This window comes from Anthonomus grandis, chromosome 2 (assembly GCF_022605725.1).
Source record: "Anthonomus grandis grandis chromosome 2, icAntGran1.3, whole genome shotgun sequence".
Classification (NCBI taxonomy): Eukaryota; Metazoa; Arthropoda; class Insecta; order Coleoptera; family Curculionidae; genus Anthonomus; species Anthonomus grandis.
This window is the reverse complement of record NC_065547.1, coordinates 20,275,642-20,303,326: the sequence shown is the minus strand read 5'-3', so window position 1 is coordinate 20,303,326 and position 27,685 is coordinate 20,275,642. Positions and strand designations below refer to the sequence as shown.

Genomic DNA, 27,685 nt, shown 5'->3' with positions numbered 1-27,685 from the left:
TTAACAATATTTTATTTATTAACTGATTTAAACCCTGATTACATTGATAGGTACATTATTAGAAAATTTTAAGTCCATTTTCGAAGGGAACACAACTTTCATTTTCTGAGTATCATCGAAAATCTTTACTTGTTGCACTTCGATATCCTTACCGAGAGCGTTAACAGTTTCTCTTAACAACTCTGTTAAAATAGTTTTGCAGACATTCAAGGATGTTGAACTGGTAATTTCCACAAACACATGGGTAGTACATAAGTCAACCTAGAAAAAAATATATATATTACTAGATAGTTGTAATTGAAACATGTTATATGTGTCGTACTTATGCTGTACTAGGGTGAGATATATAGTTTTAAAATCTACACCAATTTTAATTGATGTAAATTTTATGGTATGCAAATATCGATGGCATGATTCATAAATGTTTTAATGTCTTTCCATTTTTCTTTCAACGTACTTGGGTCTCTATTTTCATACAGTTTCTTTGATTCCTTATTTCTGCTATTATACGTGACTTTCCTGATTTTGCATTTGCTATGTTGAGATCTTTTCTAATTTCGTTTTTCTTTGTTTCAATTCTTTTTTAGTCTGACTTTTACTCTTGGGAGAAGGAGATTTCCACCTGGACCATGGTATATTGTATATTTTTCTAGGAAGCAATTTAAAGAAGGTATTTATTATAAAAACTTCTTTTACCTGGGCCTGCGTTGACAACAGTCCGTTAGATTAGTAAAAAAATCGATCATCAGAAAAACTCGAGCCCGTCAGAAAGTTAAATATATGAAGAAGAGAGTATATTTCAATACTATCAACATTTGATGATTGAGCGTAGCGTAAGGAATTGGGCGAGTCACAAAGTTGTAAAGAAAAACCTAATCTTGAAATACTCGGTTACATTTTTTTATTTTGAAGGAAATCCTTTAAGAATTACGGAAAAAAATATAATCTGACGATTTTCATGGGGCGATGTAGCTAAAACCATAAATATAGCGTGGAGTATACAGCTACTGAGAATTGTATTTTCCACTTCGCGTCTCTCTTTCTTGCTCACACTTTCTCTATCTCTCACTCTCTCGCGCCATCCCCACTCTATCGGTTGCCGCCATGATGCCATTTTAGCTGATCACAATAGTACATGTTTGACGCACCGATTTGTTTGTCGTGTCAAAACAATTATGTTAATTTAATGTAATAATGCATTACAATAATGAGCGATGTAATTCTCAAAAATGTATATTGTTTGGTTGGTTACCGATTTGGTTTGTTAGGCAACTAACAAAAAAAAAATCTAGAAGCATAGGAAGATATCTTCATAGCACCTGCCATTTTAGAAGATATAGATTTACATTCAGGTACGGTCTCCTTTTAATAGTATAATATAAAATAAATAAAAACGTGTAAAGTTCATAAGCATGTTTACTTACAGAAACACGAGATGTTGAAGAAATTGACCAAGTAAAAACCAACTTTATAGAGGAATCCAGTGAGGACGAAAATTAAGATACTATTGTTTAATATTTTTCTATCTAATTTTTATCAATAAATGATGGAATTATACAAATAAACGGATATTGTTTAATAACATCCAGTAATAAAAGAAAGAAAAAAATTTTTTTTTCTAATTGTCAGATTAACAATGTTCCACCATATAATTGTCAGATTATCGTTTAGGACGACCAGGACATCAAGTTATCGATCTATATAAAAATGTGACGCGCTCGAGTATTTCCAGATCGATTTTTTTTAACTTTAAACATCGGTCATGATTTTTGGTCCCGTCCAAATCCTCAGACATTTAAATAGGATACTTTTTTGAGTTCACTTAACGACCCCTCTGACATGCTCGAATAACTTTTTTCTTTCTTCTTACGACAAAGTTTCGGTCACTACTCGTCAAATTAATATCTCTCGGTTATGAGAAAGACATAGCGCGTATACACGATAAATGCCTGACGCGCTCCACTATTTCCATATGTCTGTTTTCTTTAAATATTTTTGAAGATTTGTACATGCTTACCTCCCGACTAAAATGGCAAACATAAACTTTTTTTTCGTTTTAGGACCTAATCTTCTCAATCCAATAGGTCCCTATGACGCTTTGATAACTGTACATTTAGCATCCAAGGCTCCCCTACTATTAAGTTCCAAGTGCCGATTCTTATTTCGGTTTTCCACACGGGGACTCTTCGCACCCTCTCCCCACTAAAACTGTGCCCGATACTGAGGGTCTTTATTTATGCCTATCCGTGAGCTTTGGGATTGTACTAGAAAAATATAATGTTGTATGCTTGTATTTCTCATAGCTGTGCAAACGCCGTTTCTGTCAATCAAAATACTCTTTATTTCTTGGCTGAGGTCAGCTTTGGAAAGCCAGCTGCCACTACCTACTGTGCTAGTTTTCGTCTACCCCGGCTATCTATATCCACCCCTGTCAGCCATCGTCATTTTTATGTGACGGGATTTATACATCGAAGCCAAAATGTTTATTTTCTATTAACTTAAATAACACGGTTCAGAGCATACGTAAGTTAAAGTTTCCGTATTACATTTTGTCAACTACCTCCTCCTTTCGTTCATCTCCAATCTCTTCTTTCCGTCTCAGTTTTATGATTGCTTTATCTTTTGCTGTTCAAGCTAATAGACACCCTGATAAAAATAATAAATTGTATAATTGTACTTTCTATATTAACGTTCAGATATAAAACTTTAAACCACATGTTCAAAATTAGACATAGAGGACCATTCTTGAGAATAAGCATTGGGCGTTTGATGAAAGCATTTTTTATACTTTTATAATTGTTTTATTACGTGGTAAGCGAGTAACGGATAATAGAAAGGTGCGTTTAAGCATTTAGACCAAATATATTTCAAAAATTAATTTATTATATACGAAAAAACCTACCTTCGTAATGTCGGCATTAGTAATAGGTGGTAATGAAATAACTTCTCCTTTTTCATTAACCAGGCAAGGAAATGCTGGTTGGCCTTCAACGAGATACAGATACTTGTAAATTCCAGAGTATGTTTTTCGCTTCTTCTCTTTTTTTAATTTATTGGCCTCCATCTGCAGTTTGGTAAAAAGTTCTATGCCTGTCATTTCAACGGGGCGATTTAAGGGTTTGATTTTTAACTCGGATGGGGGGAACGTTGTATATTTGATAATTGAGGAATTCTGAAAAAAAAAGAGAAGAAATCATTAATACGTGTACTCAAGCATTAGTTGCATATTAAAATTATTTTTTGCACTGCTATAAATTGCATTTAGAAATACATTATATGGAAACAAATTTTAGTGCATAAATGTTTATGTAAAATTAAGTTTTCTAATGGCTCAAGGCTAACAAAAGATGACAGATGAATTCGAAAAACACTGCACTATATTAAATAATTTACTTTAGTGCACTTACCAACTTTTTAAAATCATGTGTAGCTATAGTACCAGTATTTCTTTTTTCACATATACCATCATGAAGTTTATTTTGTATTTTAATAAACTCCTTAAATGAATCTTCAGTGAAGCTGACATTATTGATTAAACAGCATATTATGAATTCTCTTACAGACTTTGTTGAACTGTCTACTATAACTTTAAAATTTTCATTTGCTTGTTTGACAATAATAGAATACTTATAACTGACATCGTTTTCTATATCTTGGTTGTTTTCTGAATCCCCGTTCTGATCTTTTGCTCCCTTTTTGTCCTTCTTTTCAGATGCATTGCCTCTATTTGTTGTTCTTGGGCAGTTTTGCTTAATATAATCAATAATTTGTTTGGTTCTACATTGTTCTATAAGTTTAAAGAGCCTTCGGTCACTTATTGGATTTGATTTAAGATTGAGATCTAAAAAAAAATTGTCCTATTGAAAAACAGAAGTATTACATGACTTAAGTTAATTGAAATTTAAAAGTTTTTATTTACCCAAAAAACAAACAAAAATACAATATACATACAAGATATTTCAGTCTATTCCCACTGTAGATTGACTACAAGACTAGAACAATAAGGAAAGACGCAAGAGAAAAATATGTGGGAGACAGCGCATTTCAAATCGGTGTGCGGAAAATCAACCCAATAACTACAATCAATTATACTTAACTTATCAATTTAATAGGATATGAAAAAAGGTACGAAACTAAGTTAATTAACTAAAAGTACATCTACCCAGCATACTATCTATTATTCCATCCATTCAATAAGAGCAACTTTTTTTGTTTTAAGAAAAAGACCATAGGACAAACGCTTAACACCGACTGGTAAGTGGTTCCACAGCACCAACAGGTTTAATCAGCAACAAACCTTTTTGCTGATTAAAAAAGCTTTTTGAAAAGATCCCGGAGAGTCTAATATAATAAATTCCTCTTTATTTCTAGTTAAATGGGAACGTTGATCAGGAACAACGACAGTCCTTTGGTAAGGCTTACCAAATGTTTAAAATTCTAAAGATATTTGAAAATATATAATATCTGAAATATATATACATCTATTAGACAGATAAATTTCCATTATCCCGTAAGAATTTAAATGGAATATTGAAAGAGACCCGTAAACAAGAGTTCCAAATTTTTTGTATTGAATTACTTTTATATTATTGAGCTGTGGTAAACAATTTCTCCATAATCAAATAAAGATGGAATTAAGTACCTGTTACATAAAAGGTACTTAACTTTAGATGACCGTTTTTTCTAAGAGAACAAATGTATTTTAGTCGCAGATAACCTTGTTCAAGTTTCCCCCTAGTGTGCAATTTAAAAGAAAGCTATAAAATAGAAACTAGAAAACTATTAGAAATGTAGAGAATTAAAAATTAAATTTAGAAATTTATAAAATTAAAAAGTAATTTATTTTGTTCCAGATAACATAAGTGAGTATCCAAATAACGTTTTTTACTTTTTAACTTGACAATATAAGCTATTGCATAATCATTAATATTGTTTAAGTCTTCTTTACTTAAATCGTGATTGCGCACCAAGACGCCATGAGAACGATCTCTAAGATAGGATTCAACGAAGTGAACACCCGCGGGAGAAAAACCAAAGTAATGTGAGAAGAATATTATGATCTAGAGTGTCAAATGCCTTGCTAAAATCCAGAAGCATGTAACACTATGATTTTCTTGATTTATTCTAATGTCGATAGTTAGTTTAACAAGACATTTAGTGGTACTAAAATTTTTGCGGAAATCAAACTGGTTACTAGGGATAATGGAGAATTTATTTAAAAATTACTGTATTTGTTTATAGATATGCTTTTTGAAAATTTTGTCAAGGGTAGGAAAAATATTTTCATGAATATACCTATTTATTATATTTAAGAGTGGGTTGATGTGCAGAAAGGCAAACACAATTTAAAATCCCTGATTGCTTGACTCCCCTCTCCAGTTGCGTTATTTTTAATTAAAGTGCCGGTACAAACTAGGCTCATCTTATAGATTAAAATTGAACATATGCTGATTATGTCTATACCAAGAAACCCTTTCATTAAGGGTTGTGTCAACAGCTGTAATACAATGAGCATAATATTTATTTATATTTGCTGCATCACCCAGCCAGAATTTCAAAGTTGTGCTTATCAACCCGATTTAGGGGTTTTGCATTAGCCCACAAACACACCTTACCAGTTTTTGCAAATAATTTATTGAAATATGTCATTTTTTCTCTAGAAATAGCATGCTTTGTATGGTTTTTCAATACACAAAAATATATTAAACGAGCCTCTATTTTATTTCTAACATAAGTCTGATGAGCTTTATTCCGCAGTTTTTTAAATGTTTAATATTATCGGTAACCCACGGAACAAATGCCTGCTCTTTGATTTTTTTTTTCTAAGGAGGGTATATTTTTTTTTGTTGCCATTTGGCATTTAACAATGCAGTCGGTTACAGTTTTTATATTTTATTTAATTTTAACGTATCGCAAATTTCTAACTACTCTGATAATTGATTTAACAATATTCTTTATCGTTTATGCAAATTATGCTATTGCTTCAATCTACAACCTTGTATTTTTTTTTTAATTCCATTAATTTATTATATTTTTCCTTAAATTATCCATTTATTTATTATTATTTTTTGTAATTATACATAAAATAAATAATGGGTCTGTCAGGGCGACTTAATATAATACAAGGGATATTGACTACGGAAACAGGGAATGAGTAATGTAAATACTAAGTCTTATATTTCTAAGAAAGGTAATTAGATTATTAAATATTTTTGGATTTTAGTACCAATAAATGCATAATATTAAATGGACTACTTTATATTCCACGCGTAAATTAACCACTAGCATCTCGATATCTTGAGTATATTATTTACAGATCAGTAAGTAATACTACTGAGGTGTGCTGGGTAGCAAACATGTCCAAATTTCATACGAATTATAGTTGTTTTAAAGTGCCTTGGCACGTTTAGTTCACTACAGCCATTGTGCTGAAGGTATTTTTGGAACTAATTTGCAATAATTTGTTGGTGATTCTTTGCAAATATTTTCCCAAATATCTTTCCACTTAACATTTGTATTTTTCCTAATTATTACATTTATTTCAGTGAGACGAGGAAGGTCAGGTATGTAGTTGCCAATGGCAATACTATTTTTGGCTATCAAACCTACCAGCTCATTACCTTTAATTCCAGTATGACCCTTAACCCATAGAAATGTTACTTTTTTTTAAAAAAAGGATAAACGACGTATAAGTTTTTTATTTTCCCATATTATGGGGTTGACTTCATAAGACCAAGTATACCTCCTTTCAATGCCTTGAAGAGCAGATATGGAGTCCGATAGTAAAACATAGTTTTTGTTACTGTCTTGTAAGGCACTTAAAGCCTCTCTAATGGCAATTGCTTCAGAAGTAAATATGCTACAATTTTTGCCAATTTTAAATTGGTATTGAATGTCTAAGTCAGGGATGTATATTGCTGCTCCATTGCCTTCTTCACTCTTTCATACATACGTATATATGTTATATGTTGAAATACAAAACCACACACGTGTGTTATTTCGCAACGAACCAGAGTCAGCAGTTCTAGGAATTGGCAACAATACCATTTCCGTCGATTAGCAAACCGGTGGCCTGATTCCTTTATCATGGGAACCGCTGACGCAGCTCTACCATTGTCTACGCCCGATGCTCCTACCATGGGAACCGCTGACACCGCTGTACTATTTTGTATAAATACAGTACACATAATAATTTTAAGTTAGTTCTATAAGATTAATTTTAAGTTGTATATTTAATCCATGTCCATTTGAATTTTGAAGTTTTAATAATTATTTTAATTAAATAATAATTATTTTATTAAATAAACCTTTTTTTTTTAAAGAGAAATCGAGTTTTAAAGTGATAACAATTGGCGCAGTCGGTAGGATCCGTAAAACGTCAACAGAACAAGAGAATTCTAACTGTTAACGGCGGATTTCAATCCCTTAAACGGACAACGGACCATCTTCAGCACTCTCAGAGAGCAAACAAGGCGTCCTCACTCATTGGCACAGGCAGTGGAACATCGTTGGAAAACCTCTGTTTGTTCTGACCAATAGAGAACAAGACAACTCCATGCATCTGGCTTTAATGTAAGTAATCGAATCATCCCATCTTCTTTTATATATTATAAGCGATTTGATGATACCATTTGTTCGATAATCTGATATAGGTTACCCATTTTATTTAAATTTACCAAAATGCCACCGAAAGAAACTCGTATGGCAACAACAGAAACAGAAATTGAACCCTATAAACTTTCGGCGATATTTTCAATTATCCCTAAGTATGAAGGTGATCAAATCTCCTTAAACACCTTTATTAGTTCGTGCGATTGTGCAAATAATATGGCTATAAATGTTCAAAAAACTTTACTCACTCTATTTATAAAAAATAAACTTGGCAGAGCAAGGCAGAGCTGCCCAACTAATAAATTCAAGAAATCCCCAATCGTATGCAGAAATAAAGCAACTTCTTAATCTTCATTTTGGAGATTCTAGAGATTAATCGTCACTTATTCAAGACCTACAACGACTTAGGCAACTCCCAAATGAATCCCCTCTTACGTTTTTCATCGATTAGAAATTCTAAACTCAAAAATGCATGCTTCCATACAAAAATCTTTACTAAATGCTTATCAAAAACTTGCTCAAAGCAATCTAATAGATACTATGGCTCTAAATACCCTTCTTACTGGTTTGGAACCTAGATTAGGCCAAATCATTGGTGCAGGAAATCCAAGAGATCTTTTAGATGCTCAATCGAGAATTCGTAGAGAACTGCAACTCTCTTATTTTGAAACCCAGAAACCCTCCCCTAGGACGGTCATACTTCCAAAACCTCAAAAACAAACTATTAGAAGACCTTTACTTCAACCACCTAAATGTTTAAATTGTGGCCGTATAGGACACTATACCAATGACTGTCGCGTTTCTCAAACACAGCGATCTAAATATTCTTATAATAATAATAATATTCATAACCAGAGTATGCAACAAAGACCAAATATACAACAGCCACAAGCTGAACGCTTTCCACCAACGCAGACTCATTACAATCGACCCCAACTTAGCTCAACTCAATACCCCTTCCGTTCTTCCGTTATTCAGAAAAATCCAAACTATGTAAACAACAATCAACATCGTACCCATCATATGAATTCTTATAATTCTGATATACCGGACTCCAACGAATATGATAATAATCAAGAATCCCACTTAGAAGAGGATCAGAATTATTATTCTTATAATAACCAAAACGAGGAAATTAGTCAAGACACCGTAATACCTGAAAGCGACTACCAACATTTTCGGGCACTTTCAGATCAAAACTACCCTCCGGAAGACAACAACCTATTATACATCCAGAATACTATTCAAACATTGAACCTAGACGACTTGACCCACACCTGAACTTCCCCGAACAAAAATTTCTCTAAATCCACTTCTTACCGTCAATACGAAAAATTTATATTACATTAAAGATGCTTCCAATACCTTTAAACTTTTAATAGACACGGGAGTAGGAATATAGATTTTCAAAGATTATATTGCAACACAATTCCCCCATAGATTTAAAGAAAATATTACCACACAAGGCATAACAAACCAAAAATTGCAAATTACCGAATCTACTCTAGTTCCTTTTAATGCAAAAGACCCTCATAAAGTTTTCATTTTTAACCTGGACATAGAATTCGATGGAATTTTAGGTCTTGATTTTCTAGAACATTATCAATGCACAATTGATTTAAATACAAAACAACTTTTTACAAATTTTAAAACAATACCCTTGCATAAAGCAAATTCCAATACTTTTCCATTCGAAACTCAACCCTCTTCAATCGAACCGAAAAAATTTTTAAATTAAAATGCCATCTTTCGAATACCGATGCTATCTTGTTAGGACAAGAAAAAGAAAAAGTTTGGCTTCCTCATGCCCTAATACACGTCGATGAAAAAGGTGAATTTCTAACAACAATTATTAATGCAAATGCAATTCCTAAGAAAATAGATTTCTCCGATTTAACCGTAGAAACCTTAGATTTATCGAATCCAATCATGACCCTCAATGCACAAGACAATGTTATACCCGAACCAATAGACAGAAGGCATGTTATAAAAGATCAATTAACAACTGAACATCTTAACCCGGAAGAAGAAGAAGCTATAATAGAAATCTGCTTGGAATTTAAAGATATTTTCTATCTCGAAGGAGACACCTTAACATTTACCAACGAAGTTAAAGGTACCCACAAATCCACAAAGAAGAAGTGAAAACACAGGTAGGAAAAATGTTAGACCAAGGCATCATACGACATTCTGCATCACCCTGGTCTTCACCTGTTTGGGTTGTACCTAAGAAATTGGATGCGTCAGGAAAACAAAAATGGCGTGTTGTCATCGATTACAGGAAATTAAACGAATTCACCGTAGATGACAAATACCCTCTACCGAACATATCTGACCTATTGGATCAATTAGGAAAATGCCAATATTTCTCCACTCTCGACCTTGCTTCTGGTTTCCATCAGATCGAGATCCAAAAGATATTCCCAAAACGGCTTTCTCAGTAGACAATGGCCATTACGAATTCATTCGTATGCCATTCGGCTTAAAAAATGTCCCGTCAACATTCCAACATGTCATGGACAACAACCTTTGGGGCATCCAAAATGAACGTTGGCTAGTCTACATGGACGACATTATTATCTATTCTCCCACCATTCACGAACATCTTGAACGTCTTAAAGAAGTATTTAAACGTCTTCGACGAGCAAACCTAAAAATGTAACCGGACAAATGCGAATTCCTCCGCAAAGAAGTCGCATACCTAGGACACCTAGTCACTAAAGATGGTGTTAAACCTAACCCTTCCAAAGTCGACTGTATCCAAAACTTTCCGGAACCTAAAACACCAAAAGAGATAAAACCTTTCTTAGGTCTCGCCGGTTATTATCGTCGCTTTATACCCAACTTTGCCAAGATCTCGAAACCACTCACCAAGTTACTTCAAAAATATACAAATTTTTTCTTCGATTCAGAATGCAAAATCGAATTATCGAATCTTATCGAATTAAAAACAAGCATTAATTTCAGACCCCATCTTAATATATCCTAATTTCGAAGAACCTTTCTTACTTACTACCGATGCGAGCGCATTTGCAATAGGTGCTGTCCTTTCCCAAGGTCCCATTGGCAAAGACCTTCCAATAGCATTTGCCTCGAGAACCCTCTGTAGCGCCGAAACCAAGTACTCAACCATCGAAAGAGAATTACTCGCGATCGTATGGGCTGTCAAACACTTCCGCCCTTATCTCTTTGGCCGAAAATTCACTTTAATAACTGATCATCGACCTCTAACTCCAGGTAACAGATTAGCTAGATGGCGTCTAAAACTGGAGGAATACACATACCATATCGAACACAAACCTGAAAAAAATAGTAATAATAATAAATAAGAATGCTGATGACCTCTGCAGAATAAGAATTAATTATTTTGAAGAATGTGCCTCGATGCAATCCAAAATAAAGGTTTTTGCATCTAATGAAAATACATGTAAAGAAGAAAAGACAGAAGAAGAAGAAAACCTCTGTCTCCCTGCTACAGATGATTTCGAAGAAACCGAAGAGTATATGGTACAAGAATATAATAAATTTACAAAACTCTACAAGACGACATCTTTACTAGATTATTCCAAAAAAGAAATATCAAATAACCAACTCTTAGATAAATCCCATAAAAATATAATTTCCTTCTTTTAGCAAAATAAATTACAAAACTTACATCATGAAATAATGGAAGATATACTTGAATAACACTTTGATTTCAGATCTTCTAGTATTAACATCGTCCATAACAAATCAGTTAAAAATAGGAAATACTTCATAGTTCTACTACCTTATAACCTGGAAACAGTAGTTCCACATCTATTTTAAACATTATACAGGGATAGACACGAATTGAAACTTACTGTATAGAAAACAATTTAGAACTACCCATTTTAGAATTATTTAGCTTTATATTTGCCGACAAAGAAATTAAAATAAGAATTTGCCAAGATTTAGTTCGAACCCCAGACAAAGATGAAATACCAGAAATTCTAGATCATTATCACCGCGGAAAAGCGAATCTCCACCGAGGAATCAACGAAACCATAAGACGAATCAAAGAAAAATACACTTGGTCCCATCTTTCTAAAGATGTCGAGCAATTTCTGAAAAATTGTGAAACATGCAAAAAAAAACAAAATTTGCCGGAAAAACTTAAGTGTTAAGTAATTAGTTATAACAGAAACCCCGAAGACCCCTTTTGAAAGAATTAACATCGACGTTTTCGAGTACCCAACAAGAAACCACGCATTAACAATTCGAGATAAACTAACCAAGTTTACACAAGCCTACCCTCTTGAAAATAAAACGGCTAAGACCATAGTCAATACGCTGTTAGTATTCTTTCAACACTATGGTACACTTTTGAGAATACATTGCGATTACGGACCTGAATTTAACAACACGTTGTTAAAAGATCTTTGTCGCCTATTTGACATCAAATTAACATTCTCTAGTGTTAGTCATCCCCAATCAAACCGAATCAAACGGATCTATTGAACGATTTCATGCAACCCTTTCCGAAATGATTCGTGCTAACAACGCCGATAACTCCGATGAACATCTTTTTCAAGTACTACCCTATGCGGTAATCTGTTATAATAATACTCATGGATTTACTCCATATGAACTCATTTTCGGACATACTTCAAGTCGGTCCCCTGAAAATTTATACAATCAAAAAGAACTAATATCTAAATATGTTAGAGATCTTAATAATCGAATGGACTTTTACTATAAACAAGCACGCCACAGAACTGAAACAAAAAGGAAAAAGCAAAGGCAAGACACGATGAAGATGTATCAAAACAAAACTATGATTTCAAAATCGGTGACAAGGTTTACGTGAAAGAATCTCAAATTAAGTCTAAAGCTGAAAACCTTTTTAATGGCCCTTTCGAAATAATTGAAATTTTCCAAAACTCCGCAAAACTATTAAACCTCGACACAAGCCAATTTTCAAAAATTAATTTCGATAGATTAAAACCATACTATGAATAAATTTTCTTCTTTTCAAATTCTGCGGCCTGTTCGCAATGTCCTTATCCCAAACATTCCTTACCCCCCAAATACAACAAAAATTCTAAAACCATCAAAGATTCTATTGCGAATCTTACTGATACTACGAGTTATTATGCTGCGAAAATAGGAGTTCTTGACACCTGTGAATCTCTTATGAAGAGCTACGCCTTTATTGAAGACTCCTTAAATGATATTCTAAATGCCATCACCTTTGCACGACTAAAAATTCTACATAGTTCCATTATCACACCAATTGATTTGATCAGCTCTCTTAAACAAATCTCTCAAGCAATAAATAAAAACAATCTACCCTTACCAGTCTATTCATCTAATATTGCTCAATATCTCACCATAATTGAATTAGAAGCATATCAATCTGACTCGAATATAGTTTCATTCTTAAAATCCTCTTGTAGAACCAGAAACTTATACATTACATCATGTTTACCCTATACCTATATCAGATAATAGAACTGGATTTCATCACATCATTTCAACAACACAGAAATATATTGCGCGAGATGATGATTCGATGCTTTACGTATCTTTGCAAAATTTGGAACGCTGTAAAAGCTTAGGACGAAGCCAGAAAACCTGCCTGGACACACTACCTCATCCAATCAATAGAGATGCAATTTGTGAAGCACAACTCTTGAAGCAGAACGCCCAACTACTACCACAAACCTGCTAAGTTAACGTTCTCCAAGCCAAAGGTTATAACGTCCAAAATATAGACCAAAACTTATGGTTGATTTCACTGTCTGATCCACTACCCGTCACCATTAAATGTATAGGAAGAGAGCCCTCCTCTAGTATCGCTAATCTAAATAGTATCCTGCAACTTCAACCCTCTTGTACAGCCTTCATTGGTAGCACCAGAGTTCAAGCAAAATATATTGTTGAAACCTATCAAAATATCAGCTATAAAAATCAGCCCGTACTTATTCCCTACAAATGTTGTGAGCATTTACCATCTAAAGAATATATCCCAGATCTTCAACCTTTAAAACTAAATAAGATCGATACAGACGATCTCAATATTGCTCAACACAAACTGGATCAATACTCAATGAACAATTGATACAACAACCTTCAATAAATCAACACATCTCCTGGTTTACTATTACTTCAATCACCCTAATTGTCCTTTCCGTTGCCATTTACATTTGGATAAAATGTAAACGCAAGAGACAACCGATGCTAACGATGACTACCACTTTGACAGATGACTTCCCATCAACCTCGAGAATTCACAACCGCAAACTCCAAAGCTTTAGACTCAGCGGCATCCTCCGCAGAAGAAGACCTGCCGTTCATCCTGATGACTCCCCCGAGGACTCCACAGAGTTTACCTCGCCCTAAAAAGTTGCTGCAAGGCATCAGCTTTTAACTAAATGAGGGAGCTGTTATATGTTGAAATACAAAACCACAGAAAGGAGGCAAGCCTCCTCCAGCGGTCAAAATCCAACGGGCCGTGCACTCGATTTGGCGCCGACAAACGCCGTTATCATCGCGCGAAATAAGGCGCCAAGGGAGGCTAGCCTCCGATCATCTGATTAACCTGTTTGTTTGTTTCTGATTTTTGTCTTGTTTTGAATTTTCAGCAGTTTTCAGTCGTTTTGATTTCGGTGATTGTCGTGTCTTTTGCCCGCGAATTTTGACAAGGTAGGTGGTTTTGGCTAACGGTTTTATTGATTAGTTTTGATTTTGCTGATTCATCGATTTAATTGTGCGGCCGGATTTCCCTCTATGTTAATGTTTGGTACTTAATTTAAGGTATTTATCGAGTTTAATAATTTATTATTATGTGTATTTGAGTGATGCAAGGTAAGATATTTTTATTTAATGGCTTCTTTTATTAATCATCATATCATTTCTAATGTTTGTTTGCTGAAAGATGGACAAATTAAATGAAATCAAACAAGCTGAAGATTTAATAGACTGGCTGCTATTAAACAATTTTAGTTTATTAAGCTTTGATGCCAAATATTATGTTATTAAGACTTTGGGCAGGCCTCAGCCCCATTTAATTTCATTGCGATCTGCAGATAATCGACAAAATCGCGGGTTTAATTTGACTTGGTACAGCAAATATGATTGGTTGACCGGATCGGTTAAAAGAGAAAAGCTTTTTTGCTGGGCTTGTCTGTTATTTTCTGTCCAAACTGATTATTCTACGTGGTCGAAAACTGGATATTCTGATTTAAAAAATTTGCCTCGGTCCATTGAAAGACATTTAAAATCAAAGGAGCACATTTCTTCGTCTTGTAAATTAAGGCTTTTTGGAAAACACAATATTGCTTCTGCTTTAGATAATGCTCAAAAAGAAGCCATTATTTCTTTTAACAATCAAGTACGGAAAACCGGTCAAATTTAAAGCGGCTTGTTGACATTACTCTTTATTTAGCTTCACAAGAACTAGCTTTTCGCGGACATGATGAAAGCGAAGAGTCGATTAATCGTGGCAACTATAAAGAACTTTTGACGTTGTGGGGTAAATACGATTCAAAATGAAATCATTGAAAGTTTGTCACATGTCGTCGATGAGCATATTTTCCAAGAAATTCAAGCAGTCCCTTTTTTTGCATGGGAAATAGACGAGACTACGGATATTACTTGTAATTCCCAACTTTCGATTGTTTTTAGGTATGTCAAATCCGGCAAGGTAGTATAACAGTTTATGGGGTTTCATGATGTTTCATCTAAGCGGACTGCAGACGATTTATTTAATCTCCTGGTTAATAAATGCGACAAATTTGATTTCAGGCGTAAGCTAATTGCGCAAACATATGATGGGGCGGCAGTCATATGGCGGGACATTTAAATGGCTTGCAGGCTAAAATTAAATCGATAGCCCCCTTTGCACTTTTTACGCATTGCCATGCCCATGCACTAAACTTAGTTTTAAGCAAGGCATGCAATAATATTAAAGACTGTCGTATTTTTTTCTCCAACTTGTCAGGATTTTCTGCCTTTTTCTCCAAGTCCACCAAGAGAAGTCACATCTTAAATGAAATTTGCGGTAACCGAATGCCTACTTTTGCTGCTACACGGTGGAATTCTACATCAAGGTCGTTTTCAGTGCATTCACATAAGATTTTATTTTAAACAGTGAGGATTTTAAAAATGACGACCAAAGTATCAGGGAGGCAAAGGGTTTCAAGTATATTTTAACAGACCATAAATTTTCTTATTTGCTTGAAACATTTAAACTAGTTTTTGAGCAAACTGACGTGGTTTTCTCAATTCTTCAAAATAAATCTTCAGACATTAATTTTCCAAAAAATCGATTAAATAATTTGACTGAAATTTTGCAAAAGTTTAAAAATGATGAGCAGTATTTTAATAGCATTTTTGAAAAACTTGATGTTAATGTTGAGACGCCCGTAAAAAAAACGAAAATCTAATTTTGACTTACCCGATTTGCGACAAAATTATAGACAAATCTATATTGAAATAATGGACACAATAACTGAACAAATTAAGGTTAGATTCAGCGATCTTAGTAAATAAAATTACTCCAAAGATTTTCCCCAAAAATTACTGGATAATTTAGTAAACCAGTATCCGTTTTTTGATCCCATTCAATTAAAAAATGAATTAATTGTAACCTACAGTGACCCTCAGATGTTTCAGAGTTCTAAGTCTCCATCTGAATTATTAAGTTTTATGTTTGAAAATAATTTAAATGAGTGCATGCCAGAGCTGTATAAATTTATTAACATTGCTGTGACTATACCCATAACATCGGCATCTGTAGAAAGAAATTTTTCAGCACTCAAAAGAATTAAAAGTTATAGCCGTAATTCCATGACCCAAATGCGACTAAGTAATATATCCCTTCTTTCAATCGAAAAAGAGTATATAAAAGAAATGACAAAAAATGACAAATTTTATGACGAAGTTATAGACTTCTTTGCTAATATGAAAAACCGAAGAATTCCCTTAATTTTCAAACCAGAGTCCACAGAAAAAAATTTAAAAAAAAACAACAAAAAAATAACTGATGTATAATGACTATAATGTATACATATATGTATGTACATTGTACATAATAAAGTATTATCTTATTCGCTTGGACATAAACATGTATATTATATTTTTATTTTAGAGTTTTAAAACCTATTCCTACTAAGTATTTGTTTGTGATATAAAGCAATAATAACCAAAGTTTTTTCCAAAGAAAATATGTTCTTCTTTTGTTCTATTCAGCATATAAAACCATAACATGGTTTTGGCTAGAACAGAGTTTTTTATTTATAAAATATTTTTTGTACATAAATATGTATGTATGTATGTATATAATATATTATTTTAAAGCTTATTTATACTATTTACATTATAAGCTACTTAACCAAAGTTTTTAACAAGGAAAATATTTTTACGTTTTTGTTATATTTTGTATATTAAACCATTACATGGTTTTGCTAGAGTCGAGTTTTTTTTTATTTATAGAATAATTTTGTAAATATGTAAATATTATTTTTTATAAACTTTTAGAGCATATTCTGCTATCTGCAAGATAAGCAATTAACCAAAGTTTTTACCAAGGCAAATATTTTTACGTTTTGTTTTATTTTTGTATATAAAACCATTATATGGTTTCACTTGATGATAGAATTCTTCTTTTTATTTATTATCCTATTTTTCTAGTCCCATATAATGTATACCTTATTTTTGTTTATTTCATAAACCATATCCCTATTTCCTTATCCCTTCCTATACCTGGCAAGACACCTCCGCGCTGGTTCTTGCTGGACAATAAAATATACTTTTAGGTCCAATATTAAATATAACAATTTTTTTGAAATCTGCTAATTTTGTATGACCCAAAAAAAGTATGAATTGTTGACTGAGAAAAGTTTATTATATTTCTATTTTTCGCCTTCGGCGGGGTTTCTATTTGCACTTATCCTTTAGCCTCCCCTTTCCAAAAACTCACGAGCCGCCACTGCATCTCAGTTTTTTTTTATAAAGTTAAAAATAATATGTTACCATCATATATTTGTAAGAAGGTGAAGTTTTTTAGAGATGTTCATCACTATGAAACTCGAAACTATAACCATTTTGATACTGATCGCTAGGTTTAACTCCAATTAGAAGTTAAATTGTGTTCTACAGAGAGGCTTACAAAATTTTAATAAATTGCCAACAAGCATAAGAGACTGACTTTGTACATATTTTTAAAAGGCTGGTTAGGGCACATATATTCTCCTAGGATTTTTGTTACCTTTGTCTAATTGATTTTTTGTTTGTTTTCATTTTGTTTATTTTTCATAGTATGTTGTTTGGATCACTATTTTAGTTTAACCCTTATTTTAAGTTTAATTTAAGTATGTGGCTTCAATTATTATAGTAGGTATGTGGGTGGCAGATCTGTGTTTGGTATCCATGGAACAACCGGGACACTGAAAAAGTATTCATGGATTAAGCGGGATTTGATATGGTCTTTTCAGAAGAAACCGGGAAGCCATGTATTCGATCTAGTTCACCAGCCCATAGGTAAGAAAGACCGAGACTCACCTATTGGCGTAACATTTTATGGTTATTTGCGAGCACTGCAAATTTTGATTACATCAATATGTATATTAGAAGTGCATATTTATATTATATTTTTACACAATACGCGTATATTGATTAATTTATAAGGATATATTAATAGTTAATTAATTAATATTATTATTGTAAAGTTATTAACAGCGCTTTAGGAACATGTATATTGTATTTTTTAATAACTTCTGAACCAGTTTTGGTGGAGGGGTACATCTGCACCTTCAAATGATGGGGTGTCACTCAATGACTTTCAGTTTGTGGGACCAAAAATAAAGGAGGATTTGTTTGGTATTCTGTTGAGATTTAGGCAGCAAAAGGTTGCTATTTGTGCAGACATTGCTAATTTGTATAGAAAATGGGAAGAGTTATTTGTCTACATGCAGGGGAGGATGGTATAAGTAGAGTTGTTACAGTGTGGACACAAAAAGGTACGGTTCAGCATTCTTATGCTAAGTTATGTCCTTTGCCGGTGGACATTTAGGTCTAGTTTGTATTTTTTTGTATAATTGTATAATTAGTTTATTTTGTTTTTGTAAAAGTGGTTGCAATTTGTAGATAAGATAGTTTCTGTCCTACAAATGAATTGTAACCCTTTTAGGTTTTTTAGTATTTAAAGATGTTCTGTTAAGGCGGATGGAGAGGGATGGAACTGGGGAAGGAACTTTTAAAAATATTTTTAGGAGAACTATCACCCCCGATTTTTTTTAAATCATTTTAATGATACCCAGTATAATATTATGGTATGTACATGTCAGTAATATAAATATTTATTAGACGTTTTTGCTAATTGATGCATTTTACAAAAATATTCATTACGTGTTACACACTCTATATGGGTGGGGAGATTGAGTCCACTTTCATCAAAGCCAATCTAATCCATTCATCCGCAACGTCTACATATTGGCGAATGGATTGAGAGTACAATTGTGGTTAGTCATAAGTACATGGTACAATTTGAGCTTAATGGGACGTTTAGTGCCTCAAGAAATTAAACTTTCATAATGCTCAAATATTTAAAAGTTTCATAGATTATGTAGATAGTTTTTTGTTATTAAGTGTAAAAGTTGAAAAATTAAGCAAAAATTGGTAAGGACTATTAATTTTGAAAATTTAATTCACAACCAATTTCTGCATGATTTGGGTCAAATCAATTGGAATAATTTTCATAATTCTCAATCTATCATTCTTGATTTGGCTCTACCAAATAATGAAATCCATTTTTTCTGTCAAATGACGTAAACTCTATTTTTAACTCCATAAAATCAAACACACCGGGAAGTGATAACATAATACTGTGGATGTTGAATTATTGTTTCCACATAATAAATTTCTGTTTGAGCAAAAATTGTTTTCCTGACCAGTGGAAGGAATCTATTGTATGCCCACTTCCAAAAAATTTTAAGCCAGAAAGATTTCCGGATTTAGGAACGAATTTAGGTTTATTACCAGTATCAAAAAACCTAGAGAAGGTTGTGCATAGACAAGTAACAAGATACCTTTAAAAAATAATATTCTATCTATCAGGATTTCGATAACATTACAGTACTACCACTGTACTTTTAAATGTAACTGATAATATAATTAGAGCTGTCGATAATCAAAACTTAACGCCCCTTCTTCGATTTGCAACTATTTGATACGGTTAGTCACGACACGACTTTATGGGGTTTGACGAAAACTCGATGAACGCTTCCTTCAGGGTAATTTTAAACCTCGAATTTTGCAAAAGAATATTCCATATACCATATCAGTGCGAAACCTAAGTTTGATCCTTAATAAGCACTTGCGCCTTAAGAGCCACATTGCTAATTAATTAAGCAAATATTGTAAGTTCAAAACATTATATGCTAATAGGAGAAACTTAAGCTTTAAATTAAGGAAAAAACTTTTTTACTATTTGATTTTTCCCATTTTTAATTGTGCATTTTTATTTGAGTATTGTGTATGGTCCCTGCTTAGATTTACTACAGAAAACTCGAATCTAAAGGGTGCAGGGTTCATCTGATCGATTCTTATTTGGAATGAGCCAATTTCCCAGAAATGAAAGTATTTCCTTGCTCCGAAAATATGGGAACTGCATCTAGTAACATTTATATAATCTTATTGTAACTAATACTCCTATTTATTTACGAAACAAGTTAAAATATAGAAATGAGACGCTTGATATGAATTTTTCGTATGTGTCTATTAAATTTTATAATAATTTAGAAAACTCGAGGAATTTAAATCAATCTATTTTCAAAAACAAAATTTCTTCTTCAAAAAAAAAGCTCTTTTTTAATATTTAATTTTTATTAAATAAAAAAACATTGGGTGTGATACTTGTCAAATAAAATGTATATTGAAATGTGTAGGATGCGGTCTGGCGGTGAATAAACAATCAACGTACCTTTAAGTTCTAGAAAATGTAAACGCTTTTCTTTGGCATCTATTGTTGTTCAGTTACTTAAAAGGATTATTTATAGTAATATAGTAGAATATATGTAACATCGCCTATGTCGCCAAGTATGATTTATTTTTATATACATGTAATATTTTGCTGTAAATTGGAAATAAAGACTTGGAAAATAAAGACTATTATTATTATTAAAAAGCTAAAATGCAAATTTATAATTCAATTTTTTATCAGTTATGATATATTTAATTCCTATGTGGATGAAGCATGTACATCTAATTTTAGCAAAATTTAAACATTCCAGAATTGTGTAATAAAAACATTATATAAACTTTAATCCAGAAATAATACATACTTGGTGTACCAGTCTTTAAATACTCACCGTTAAGTACAATTTTTATGATTGAAGTAAGTTGATTTTTAAAATTATTAACCATTAGCTTAATAATAACACTACATTTGTCTTTGCTAATACTGTGCATGATATTAATACTTGTCAACATTACAATATTTACTTAAATTTACAACAAAGGTGACTATAGATTATCCAGTATCAATAGCTATTGTCCACTACTTGTAATTATTTATCTGCAGAAAAAAGAAACAGAAAACATAATAAGCGGAAAAAAATGCTCAAGAATTTATTTGTGAACACATTTTCAGTTGTCTAATATGATTACTGTAGGTCATCCAGCAACAAAAAAAGTAATTGGATTCAAAGCCGAATATTTCCACTATGCACAAACTGTACGAAACAAAGTGTGCAAAGCTGAATAATTCATCCAGATTCCTTTGAGAAGTGCATACAGATTTTAAACCCAAAAAAGGCTAATATAAAAAATGTTTAAAATCAGATATACCTATTTAAATTTATCACATATTTTAATATCGTGGATGACCAAAAAAGGTCGACTTAAAAAAAACTTGCGATATCAAGTTACCAGTTGCGATTGCCAAATATAAAGATCTTTAAAAAATGTGCAATAATTTGAGTATTAAGATTTAGCATGATTTTTACCAATCTTTAAAAGTAGACAAAAATATTAGAGATAATTTGCCACAGTCGGATGAAAGCGATGATTCAGGAGAAGACTAATATGTTTTCAATTCGTTGTTGAAATAAAAATTGTATAGTAACTATATTTATTTCTATGTGAATTTCTGAAAAAAAAATTGAATGCTATATTTGTGTAACTGACTTTTTTTAATTAATTTAATTTTAAACTTTATTTAATCGTCTTAAAATTTAAGTCTATATTAAAAGAAAACAATTGAATAAAAACTGGACTTTTCGCAGTCAAGTAAATCATTAAAAATTGTTTTGGTTAGTAAGTTTTGAGGGTAGTAATAGTTAATAGTTAAAGTTTTAAAGAAATTCTTGACTCTTTATTTGGTGCAATTAATTTTTCACATTTACATTTGTCCCAAAGCTATTATTAAATAGAACTAGAAAAAGTGAGGTCATATACCTACCGCTTTTACAGTAGATAGTAAAGGGCAATATTAAGTGACATGGCTCTCTAAGGGATTTTTCTAAAGCAGTGACAATAGCGATGTCTAATTTAAATTACGATAGATGTTTTATTAATTTATATGATCTTGTCTTCGTTAAAAATTTCCATGAGCAGAATATAAATTTAGTAAAAGTAGTTCATCGAATAAGAGAGGTCAATTAAACACTAATAAATGTGAATTTCTATAAAGAAGGAGCTTCTGTATCTGTCATATAATATCTTCAAAAGAGAGAAGAATAAAAGCCGTCCAGGACTATCTCATACCAACAGATAAAGCCAGGAGATTTGCAACTTTTGCTAATTATCATTGAAAATTTATTAAAAATGTTGCTAAAAGTGCTGTACCCTGAACTACTTATCAAGAAAAAATAATTCGAGTAGACGCCTAAGTGTCAAAAAAACCTTTGAAGTTTTAAAAACAGCTTCAGTGAGCCGCCCTATCTTACAGTATCCTAATTTTTCTTCAGATAATACTTATATTAAAGACTGATGCTTCTTTTCATGTCTTCTTTTTAGCATGGGGCCGTTCTCTCAAATAACGAAGATATGCCTATGCAAGTAGAATATTAAATAAAGCAAAAAAACAATATTTTACAGTTGAAAAAGAGGTGTTAGGCTTAGTTTTTATTATAAAACATTTTGCTTGTCATAGTTATGGCAGAAAATGTGTAATTTATACCAAGCATTGTCCTTTAGTTCATCTTTTGACATCATAATCGACTCATACGATTTAACTTTTATGGAAAAAGGTAGACGACTTTATTTCTAATTAAAAAAAAATATTTATAAGGCATAACAAGTTAGTTTCGTTCGGGGCGCGTACTAAATACAACATCTCTATAAAATATGTAAAAAATATAATATTAATATAACAGAAAATATATTGGATATAAAGAAAAATAGTTGACATTATCTAAACACTTCAACAATTCAAACCCACAGCTTTAAATATTATTCATTAATTTTGCTGCTTACACACCAGCATTTGGTTTGTTTATTTTTGATTTCCTCAAAAACTAAATAAACCAAATGAAATCATCATTTTTGCCTTGAAAAAGGCCTAATGTAGGTCAAGCTACAACATCCTGTACAACGTTGGCATTACAGGAAAAAAAGTATTGCACACCTTGGATTTTAATTGACTCCATATCCAACTTAACCCTTAAAAGTTGAGAAAAATAGTTTTAAAGTATGCATAAGTATGTATAAGGGCTGTCCAGAGAATTACTGATTTAAAGTTATTATGAAGTCATGTGGGAATGAATTGAATGTATAACAATATAAAAAAAATTACTTTTGGTCTAATTTGAAGAGGGATGTTAAAGATATTTTTAAAGGTTATCTATCACAACAAAGGCTTCTTCATCCTTTCAGAATGACTACTTAGTCTTAAATATATCAAGACTACTTAAAGAGGATTGTAGGAGTAATTAATATATTTTACGTGGACATTCAAAGAATTTGTAGAATCTTGGTGGCTTAATTTTTTTAGGATTTAGTTACTTTGAATAAATCTTATTTACAAGGGCATACAAAATTTATGGAATATGAAGGCTGTAAGTCTATCTGGTTATCTTTGAGAAACTAAGGAATCTGCAACCTTGGCAAGAAGTTTTGAAGTTTGTAATCATTTAATTTTATGTTATGGTATTCCAAAGTGTATACTTTCTGATAAAGGTATTAAAGTTATATGTTCCACTATGAAAAAAACAGGTAAAATTAAAAAAAATTAAACAGATGTCATCAATTAATTAGTATTTGGAAAAACATGTTCTTGGTCCAATGTTAAAAATAATTCAAAGAACATTTTATTTTCATAAAAAGTTAAAATCCTTATATCTTAAAATTGGAGACAAAATTTTACGTAAAAGAAATTCGGGCAATAAAAAATATATCAACCAATATCAACTACATTATATGAATCATAACAGCTCTTACATATGTTGTATTTGAAGACTAATCTCTCAATGTTTTAATTAAGTTCAGTAATAAATTACTTAATTTATTAGTAGGTTTAACATTTTTATTGGTTGTTTCTTTAAATTATTGAGTATTATTTGGATTAAGTTATTTCTTATTTTAATACAAAGTAGGTACCTATGCAATATATTATATTTATAAATTAGTCAATCGCTTAGTAAGGGTTAATGCAAGTTCATAAACTGAGATATATGTCAACTTATATTGTAATATGTTTATTAGATTATTATTTTATTACTTTTACTAAATTTTGGGTTCTTTTGCAATATAAAATAGAATGTAGTTAAGCTTAAGTTTAGTAATGATAGAAGCAAGTCTTGCAAAACTTTCCTAAATGATTATTTGTGTCAGCATTTAGATAATAGGTGTCAGATTGATATAATTTCACTTGACTTCTGTATAGATTTTGACTAAATTGACCACTTTGTATAAAAAAAAAATTTTTGGCTTAACACACCACATTTTCATATTCAATTATATACAGTGCTTTCATTTCAAAACGATCCACCCTTAATAACTTTCTTAAAACAAAAACACGTCAAATTAGATATACAGGGGGACGTTTAATTATGCATTTACTGAAGTTCTGTCAATCACCTCCAGCTAACCTCACTTTAATATGTCAAATGGGAACCCCCATGGTATGATACATTATAGTAAGCAGCGTAAAATTCTCTATTCAACGGTACCAAAAAAAATGAAATCGGTAAATGTGTAAGCAAATAGTTAGCGAAAAGGTCTAGAAATAATGAATATTTTATTTACGCCAAACTTTGGTATTTTAAATGAATACTTTTAGTGTAGTACCTATATCATTTTAAAATTCATACATTTTTTATAATAGATCATCAAAAAAAAAAAAAAATACAAGCAATTTAGAAGTTAAAATGTGTGGTAACAAACAGTACATTTAGTTCAAGTGAATTATTTATTTTTTTAAGTAAAGAATGTGTACCGTTATTTGCGAGAAAAAAGAGTGTCTTCAAATTTTTTGAAAAAATCTTTGCAGTCTTACAACTTTATATGTGTATTTATTTCACTTATATTTTTTGCGAAACCTACCTAATAGGTACAAAAAAACACTGCATTAATACCTTACATTTTTAAGGCGTTTAAAAAGCAGGCGATTTATTATTGTTAAAACTGTCAGTTTGAAACGTGGTGCAATCGAATGGCCTGCGCGGTCTCCGGACGCACTAGACTTTTTTCTTTGGGGCTACTTAAAAAGCAAAGTTTATAAAACCCCACCTGAGAGTATTGAGAATTTAAAAAATAGAATATTTCAAGAATGCAGAGAAATTAGCGGGCAGACCCTTGCTAATGTTCGTAAGGAGTTTGAAAATAGGCTTTTTTATTGTCTTGCTAATAACGGCGCGCATTTTGAACATTTAATAAAATAAATTTGTTAAACTAATTAAATTTGTTTTTCTACCCTACCCATTTACACTTTATTTGCTTCTTAGTCAATCAATTTTATTTTTTTTACAACCATTGATAGCATAATGAATGCCCTTTAAAATAATGTATCACACCATGGGGTAGCCATTTGACATACCAAACTTTGGCGTATATAAAATATTCATTATTTCTACACATTTTCGCTAACTATTTGCTTACACATTTACCGATTTAATTTTTTTTTGGTACCAAAATGAATAGAGAATTTTACCCTCCTTACTATGATGTATCACAAGAAAGTTATTAAGGGTGGATCGTTTTGAAATGAAAGCACCGTATAATAATATAATTAAATATTCAAAACAAAATTGCTCCCTAGTGCTTTTGGCCATGGACCATGTAGCCATATGTGGTGCTATGTACTATTTTTTAATATTATTATGATCTGTCATTATTTTGAAAATATTCTATGCCCTGATGATGATGTTGTATGCTGAATACAAAGTGATGAAGTGTATTTTATTTATGAATTAAGCAAAGCATACACTGAAACACTCATTTTAACTTATCTTCGTTCTTTTTAGGATTTAGTTACTTTAATTAAATCTTATTTGCAACGGCATAAAAAAATTATGGAATATGAAGACTGTGAGTCTTATTTCGATTAAGTTTGCCTGAAAGTTCTCCAAGGTTCTAAGATGGGATCACTTCTTTTTTTGTTATTTACTAACAATCTTGCCAAATTACTGTCTGCCAGTGTTCCAGAATATATAAAATTGTTTACAAAAAGAGGTAATGAGGATGACTATGAACTCCTTTATGTAAATCTTTTAGTTGAGAATTGATGCAAGGCAACTGATCTGGTGATGATGATACCAAAATAAGTTTCACCAAGGATGTAGCAAAAATTGTTTTTGATTCTGCTAAATTGTTAGGTATTATTTATCATAACTGTAATTTTAAAAATGCTAATACCCTAAAACTACCTTGCTTTTCTTTAAAGACACTCACATACACTCAAAATTGGAATTTCTAATTTGGTATCCTTAGAAAAAAGAACTTATTTTTTATGTTTTATGTAAATCCTGCAAAAATAAATATTTTGTTTAAATCCTAAATTTTAACATAAGACATATATAGAAAAATAATTGACATGCACAGTGCCATATTTTTGTTGATAGTTTAAGATTCATTATAGAATGTATTAATTAGATAGAACTCTGGAATATCATGTTAGATTTTGTGTTAATTCAATGGATATATTATTATATACATACCTTTTAATTTGTGACAGTCTGCTAACTCCCCAGGTAAACTTTGGATCTTATTAACACTCAGATCTAACATTTTTAAAGCAGGTAAGTCACTTATAGTGTTTGGAATACTTTCTATGTGATTTCCTTGCAATTTAATTTCACTTAAGTTTGCTAAACTAGTGTGGCAAATACCTGGAAAATTGGATAAATTGTTGAATGATAAATCAAGGACACTAAGCTTAGTGACACTCATCAGGCTGGGAAAGCTTTCCAATTTATTGCCGGAAAAATTTAGAGTGGTAATTTGTGATAATCTATCTAATGTATCTGGCAATGCCTTTAAATTATTTCTTGATGCATCTAAGATTTTTAATTTCGAAAGCTTAGTTAAGGCTTCTTCAAAAATCTCAAGATTATTGGAGTGCAGAATTAAAGTCTGTAAATTAACAAGTAGTGAAAAATCAGAACTGATCTCCTGTAAGCATGTTTCAGTAAGACTAAGATAATTTAAGTCTATCAGGCTATAAAGAGTATTGTCTAAGCCCTCTTCTTTAATTCGCTTGCTTATTTTTGAGCCGTGGAGTACCAATTCTCTTCGTTTCTCATTTTTTGCCTGCTCAATTTCTGGCCACATTCTGATGACACTTATTCTGGTTGTTTCTTAATATTTAGTTCAAAAGTGTGAAAAAACAAAATAAACATAACCTTAAATATGAAATATGTGTCCGATCGATATCCAGCAACCAAAATCGAGAACGCAGCATATGTCGGTTGCCAGCAACCAATTTATAAGTAAAATCCGTATTGTTGTGACGAATTCATGATTTATTTATTTTATTGCGTATTACCTCACTTACAGCGAAAATCAATTTAGAAATTACTATCTCACACGCTCAAAAATTGAAAAGAAGAAGAAAATAGACTTATTCACGTATTTAAAAGAAATATGAACTCAAATCTATAATGATACCGTTCGA

The 27,685-nt window shown here is 31.7% G+C and overlaps 1 protein-coding gene across 1 annotated transcript; it reads right to left on the bottom strand.

Moving 5' to 3' along the window:
• On the bottom strand, positions 1-27,685 carry LOC126749015 (leucine-rich repeat-containing protein 47-like). Its single transcript, XM_050458614.1, has 4 exons — positions 26,730-27,685; positions 3,408-3,841; positions 2,903-3,172; positions 1-261 (listed from the first exon to the last, which is right to left on the bottom strand). Exons 1-4 carry the CDS (start codon positions 27,340-27,342, stop codon positions 28-30), a joined length of 1,551 nt encoding a protein of 516 aa, XP_050314571.1. The 5' UTR covers positions 27,343-27,685; the 3' UTR covers positions 1-27.

Excerpts from the sequence above, each read along its gene's own strand:
- LOC126749015 (XM_050458614.1), bottom strand. The coding sequence starts at position 27,342 with ATGTGGCCAGAAATTGAGCAGGCAAAAAATGAGAAACGAAGAGAATTG. Across the intron at positions 3,842-26,729 it reads AGACTGTCACAAATTAAAAG|ATCTCAATCTTAAATCAAAT; the intron begins GTATGTATATAA and ends ATTTTTTTTTAG. Across the intron at positions 3,173-3,407 it reads CACATGATTTTAAAAAGTTG|AATTCCTCAATTATCAAATA; the intron begins GTAAGTGCACTA and ends TTTTTTTTTCAG.